Here is a 5749-nt window from a genome sequence, read left to right on the forward strand (position 1 = left end):
GTATCGCTAGTGTATTTACCAATCAGTGTTCATGTTTGTTATATATATATATATATATATATATATATATATATATATATATATATATATATATATATATATATATATATATATATATTGAATTGAACTCTGGTAGTCGAGAAAGTTCAAATTTAGTTCCGGTATACTTAGTTTAGACAGAGACTTACCGTATATTGCAATATTCTCAAATTTCGTTACATGAATGGATGCTTGAGTATTAGATGCCTCTCGCGCTTCTTTTTTACTTTTTGAAAAGTCTTGATACTTTAAATCTTTAAAACTAAAATATTAATTTAATGGTGGTTGCATTCTCTATATTCTAACTTCTTAAATGTGTTTTGCAGTTTTATTGCATACAAGCTTGTCATTGTTTGTTTACTTCTATGATGTTGGTGATAGGTTAAAAAGGGTGACATATCTGGGGTTACTGATAATTCTGATGGTGAGCTGGACATGTCGAAGTCATCTGAAATTCACAATTTTGAAGTTGAAGGTATACACTTCAACCGAAATTTAGTTTGTGCAAGTCATGTTGATTGACTTCACATATGATATTTGGATACTGCATTGATGCAGAAAGCAAATATCCTGCTATACCTCCAGAGTGGTGGGGCCACAAGTATGGTTTTGTCTCTGGTGGATTTCTAGGAGCTGAATTGAAAAAGAAAAGGTCTATGGCATCTGAAACTGTAAAAAATAGGGCAGAGAGAACTGCTTTTCATGAAGAGGATCAAGAAAACCTTTATAATCTAGTCCAGGTATGTGACCTCTTTGTTATTCAACTTGTTACATGTAGTGGTAATATAGTCACGTCTGTTTATTTCATTTATGTCAAACGGTAGCAGTAATAAATTAAAATTAAGAATGTTATAATGGGTGGAGTTGGGTTGGGTTCATGAGTTTCAGCACCAAAACAATACCCTACGCAATGAACCGAGTTTGATTGTGTTGGGTTTGACCCAAACACTCAATACCCAAAAGTGTTTAGTTTGAGTTAATGGATGTCCAATACATGGGAATACTCCTGATTGATATCTTAAACCCTAGGGCTATATTGTGGTAATAATTTTGTATCCAAACCTGTAGGGTGTGATAATGAATTATATAGCAATATAGTTAATTATACAGTAATTGTTCTACCAGGAGAAATCCACAACGGGGAAGCAAGGACTAGGGATCAAGGACAGACCCAAGAAAGTAGCTGGTTGCTATTATCAGGGGAAAAAGACATCCTTTGATGATAGTGATGAAGATTCTGCTGACACGGATTCCCTTGAAAAACAAGCCCATAATGACTTGGTTAACGTAGAGAAGATAGTTGAATGCAAAGTGAAGCTGAAAAAGTTGTGCAAAAAGATTTTACTGCAGGTGAGTCCTGTTTTTTGTGTTGCAAATATTTTTTCCCTTAATAAATTCGTGACCAATCACTTCCTGATTAACTTCAGGTGCCTGGAGAATCATTGAAACTGAAACAGCTCAAAGTTGTTATTGATGAACATTCATCTTCGGTTTTGTCTGGCTTTTCTTCAAAAAGAGAGGCTATTGCTTACTTACGGCAAAAGGTAGTGTGCTTCTGTCAACCTTTTCTTGAAAGAAGAATAAAATGTGCTAATGGCAACCTTTTATTGACAGAAGAAATATATGATACTTGTTGGCAGTCATCTAATATTTTGTATATTTGGGATTTGGAAACATTAGATATTATACTTGGCATTCCTTGATTTGGTAATATCCGTGCTATTAGTTGCATAGTCCTCCGCGTTTTGACATGATTTGTTCCTTGGTTGCAGCTGACAGGTAGTAGGAAGTTCTGTATCGAAGGCAAAAGAGTGCGATTGGCATCAAAGAAAAGCTGATTTTTGATACGTCTTTTTCTTGTCCTTTCTAATTCATTATATTTATTGGGAGAGAAAGGGTTTAGGTAGCTTTTCATTGGTTAGTTTTATCAACGTATGTTGTATTAATTAAATAGCATTTTATGAAATTTACTTTACATTTTGTTGCGAGTTTAAAAATGTGTAAGCGAGAGCGTGTGTAACCGGATTCCATAGTAAAATAATGTATGCACTCATCATAGTGATGGATGAACATGGAAATGTCAACCGGGTTCCTTTTGTTTCGTAGTAAATTTTTATTTGTCTAGAAGCTTGATACATATTCCGTTTGAATGAATATCAGGGAAAATGCATCCAAGGTTTTTTCTTTGATATCTAACTCTTCTCTTCCAATAATTAGACTTACCATGGAATTCACTAGAAAACCTGTGCGTGATTAATTTTCTTGGTCGTTTAGTTTAGTAATTTCCATTCTATTCTTTAAAATAGTATGTTTTATATGGTTTCTGTAAAACATTGTCTTGTTAAAACATTTCAATTAATTTAATTACCATGACAACTTCCAACTGATGAAATATCTGTTATACAAATACCCGAGTCTTCCTTTTCAATTTTTAATATAGGTGAAATGATGATAAATGTATTCGGTTTAATGATGATTATGCAACTAAGTCTCTTAATCCGCAAAAAAAGTGTTGAACTAGTTGAGTTTTCGATCTACCGACCTGTTCTGTATAACCTGGAGTTCCTGTAGTTCAATAATAGGAAGTCTGTCTTGTATAATCCGTAAAATTTTCTTAAATCAATATCGATAAATTACTATAGTTTTTTTTTTTTTAATTTAGACAATAATTTTTTTTATACTTTCTAAAAAGATTTGATTTTGAGTGTAAAGATGTGAAGTACTAAAATAATATAATTGTTATAATATTTATATAATTTCTTTTTAAGATTTTGTTTTTGTAAATCTTTTTTATAATTTTTATGTGGACAGGTCAATTTTCAAATTTAAAAAATGAACAATTATAGTTTTTTTTATATTTATATATTTTTAAAGTTTGAGAGTCAAATTTAAAAAAAAAACGATGAATTGTAATTTTATATATAAGTTTAGAAATTACAAACATCTTTTATCCTTTAATTTTTTAAATTGCTTTAATTTTTTAATTTTTTAATTTTTTAGATAATTTATATGCTTTATATAAACTTTTCTCTGGCCATTTAGTACATATTTAATAGGTGTTTTTACACTTTTATGTGATTATTTAACTTTTATTTAATTTTTATATAATTTCAATTTATTTGAATATTTAATGTTGAAAAATAAATAAACGTGTATCTTGTTATCATGAATACTGTAAATATTATGTTCTTTAACATTTTTATTTTCTAAAGAATATTTTATTAATAAGTACCAGTATGTTTCCATTTTCTAACAGAGATAAAATAAAATATTTATATGTATTAAATATTAAAATTAAGATAATTTCTACTTTAAAAGTCATATTGAAATAGTCAATCTCATGTTGTAAACTCTGACAATAACAACAATAGAAATAAAAACGGGGGACGACGTCATTGTCAAAGTGAAGTGATTTGCAAAATTATCAATTTCAATTAAATAAATTTTGAATATGATATTTTAAATCTTACTCTGTTTGTTCACTGCCTAGAGCTTCACCATGTTGTCTCCACAATGTTTTCATCATTAACTTAACAATTTTGTTTATGTTTTCAACTTGTTAAAATTTTACAACGTTTACCACTTATCATTATTTAAAAGGATATCATTTTACAAAACTTAGATACATAAAATAATTTTTATTAGGATAAAAGTTTCACTTCTTGTGTAAACAAAAATAAAATTATTAAAGATTCATAAATTCATTATTGGGTTAGAAATCATGTTAAATATATATATATATATATATATATATATATATCTAGTGACTGTTTCAACAAGATGTAGAGGGTCAATTGTGTAAACTTCAGGAAATGGAATGATCTTATGCTTTAGCAGTTGAAGATGAAGTGTAAACAAGAATTGTGAAAGTGAATGGGAGTCACGGGGAAGATAAAATATTTTGGGAGACATGCATGGAAGTAGAGAAAATTGATTTCAAATTATGCATTTTAAAATACAAAAAGTGATTTTTAAATTATGTAATGTAAAGTTATAAATGACTTTTAAATTGTACCATTCTAAAATAAAAAAATAATTGATTTTTGAATTATACATTTTAAAAGTTTTTTTCAAGTAAAAATTAATTTTTAAATTGTGGAACTCAATTTAAAAATAAATTCTAAATTTTATAATCTAAAATTTTTTGTAAATCAAACTAAAGGACACTTTTGATTTGTGGATTAAATAATCTGAAAAGGACATGAGAATTTTAATATTTATAAGGTACAGAAAGAAAATAAGGAGGTGTAGGAAAAAATAATCTATTATGTTGAGAAAGATATGGGCTAAGGGAAGCCCATGACCCATGAACCAACTGAGTGAAACCTAACCTCTAACAAGAAAAAAAAAAAAAAAACAAAACGAAAACCCTTAGCGAGCAGTGGTTGGTACGAGAGGCTGTGTTTGGGGTTTCTGAAGTAAAGCACTCGAAGGAGAAGAAGTGAAAGAAAAAAAAGGCAGCAGCGGCGGTGTGCGGTGGGAGCCATGGCGGCGCCCGAATCCCCTCTCTGTTACGTCGGTGTCGCCAGGCAATCCGCTGCTTTTCGCCTTATGAAGCAAATGGTGGATCCTACTTCTCTCCTTCCACCTTTTTCAATTCATTGTTTACTTTACACATATATATTGAATTCAAGTGTATTATCTATGATGTTAGGGTTGGGAAGAAGGAGAAGGTCTCGGAAAAGAGAAGCAGGGGATCAAAGGACACGTTCGAGTCCAAAACAAACAAGACACTACTGGTTTCTTCTTCCTCTTTTTTCTTCAATCTTACTTTTCCTTTTTATCTCTCTTGCAATCGCTATGCTTATTCTCTTCTATATTCAATTACAGGTATTGGCCTTGAGAAGCCAAACCATTGGGCCTTCGACACCACTCAATTTGATAATATACTCAAGAGATTGAAAGTTGTATGTTTCTTCCTCACTTCTTTTTTCGTGTTCGTTCATTTCCTTTTGCTCTTCGTTGAGATTTTTTTTTCCCTTTCTGTGTGATTTGTATAGCAAGCGCCGCAATCACACGACACAGGTATAATCATATCATATTCGTGGCCCCGTCTGTTATTTTCCCACTTGATTGTGTTTGAGGATTGTTTTGCGAACTCTGTTAGACACTGAGGAAAACGCACCTAAGGTGGAAACCAAGGCTAATGTTCCTGTTGATAATAATGATTCTGTGTCCAAAACTACAAGGCCTCAGGGAAGGTCTGTTTCTCTTTTATTTAAGATTTTTTATTTATGTTGTTGTGTAGTATTGATTTAGTTGTGCACCACGATTTTAATTTTGCTTTCTTTCAGATACAAGAGAAGAGAGAGGGGAAAGCTTGTCTCGCAATATTCCTTGAAGGATCTCGAAGGAATTCTTGTAAGTTCCAATTCTCAATGCTGGATACACCTCCATTTACTCACATTTTTACAACCTGAGTGGTGATGCTAACATGCTGTTTTACCGCAATGTGGTGTTGTAGTGTTTTGCGTTTTATTTTTATGTAGAGGCTGATATAGTTAAATAAACGAGATGCGTATTATTTACATTTGAAATCGGGTGCGTGACACAACTCCAGTTGCTGAATTGAACGAATCACTATCACTGGAATTGTGGGGATGGGATTGGGTCTGGTATCGCTAGTGTATTTACCAATCAGTGTTCATGTTTGTTATATATATATATATATATATATATATATATATATATATATATATATATATATATA

General features: G+C 30.9%; 2 protein-coding genes across 2 annotated transcripts; both read left to right on the top strand.

Moving 5' to 3' along the window:
* Positions 1 to 420: 420 nt before the first annotated feature.
* On the top strand, positions 421 to 2163 carry LOC106754752 (the record flags this gene model as incomplete). Its single annotated transcript, XM_014636816.2, is given in 5 exon segments — positions 421 to 514; positions 598 to 779; positions 1165 to 1389; positions 1467 to 1583; positions 1812 to 2163. Coding segments are annotated over 5 exon segments (684 nt in total), but the record flags the coding sequence as incomplete, so codon positions are not given.
* Positions 2164 to 4401: 2238 nt separating this feature from the next.
* LOC106754753 (PIN2/TERF1-interacting telomerase inhibitor 1) lies at positions 4402 to 5623 on the top strand. The gene is made up of 6 exons (XM_014636818.2): positions 4402 to 4602; positions 4694 to 4778; positions 4870 to 4946; positions 5040 to 5064; positions 5147 to 5240; positions 5334 to 5623. Exons 1-6 carry the CDS (start codon positions 4525 to 4527, stop codon positions 5464 to 5466), a joined length of 492 nt encoding a protein of 163 aa, XP_014492304.1. The 5' UTR covers positions 4402 to 4524; the 3' UTR covers positions 5467 to 5623.
* The last annotated feature ends 126 nt before the right edge of the window (positions 5624 to 5749 follow it).

This window comes from Vigna radiata, unplaced genomic scaffold (assembly GCF_000741045.1).
Source record: "Vigna radiata var. radiata cultivar VC1973A unplaced genomic scaffold, Vradiata_ver6 scaffold_871, whole genome shotgun sequence".
Taxonomy (NCBI): Eukaryota; Viridiplantae; Streptophyta; class Magnoliopsida; order Fabales; family Fabaceae; genus Vigna; species Vigna radiata.

What these genes read in the sequence shown, in the direction of transcription:
- LOC106754753 (XM_014636818.2), top strand. Translation starts at nt 4,525, where the DNA reads ATGGCGGCGCCCGAATCCCCTCTCTGTTACGTCGGTGTCGCCAGGCAA. An exon ending in AAACAAACAAGACACTACTG is followed by an intron (nt 4,779 to 4,869) that starts GTTTCTTCTTCC and finishes ATTCAATTACAG; the next exon opens with GTATTGGCCTTGAGAAGCCA. An exon ending in ACTACAAGGCCTCAGGGAAG is followed by an intron (nt 5,241 to 5,333) that starts GTCTGTTTCTCT and finishes GCTTTCTTTCAG; the next exon opens with ATACAAGAGAAGAGAGAGGG.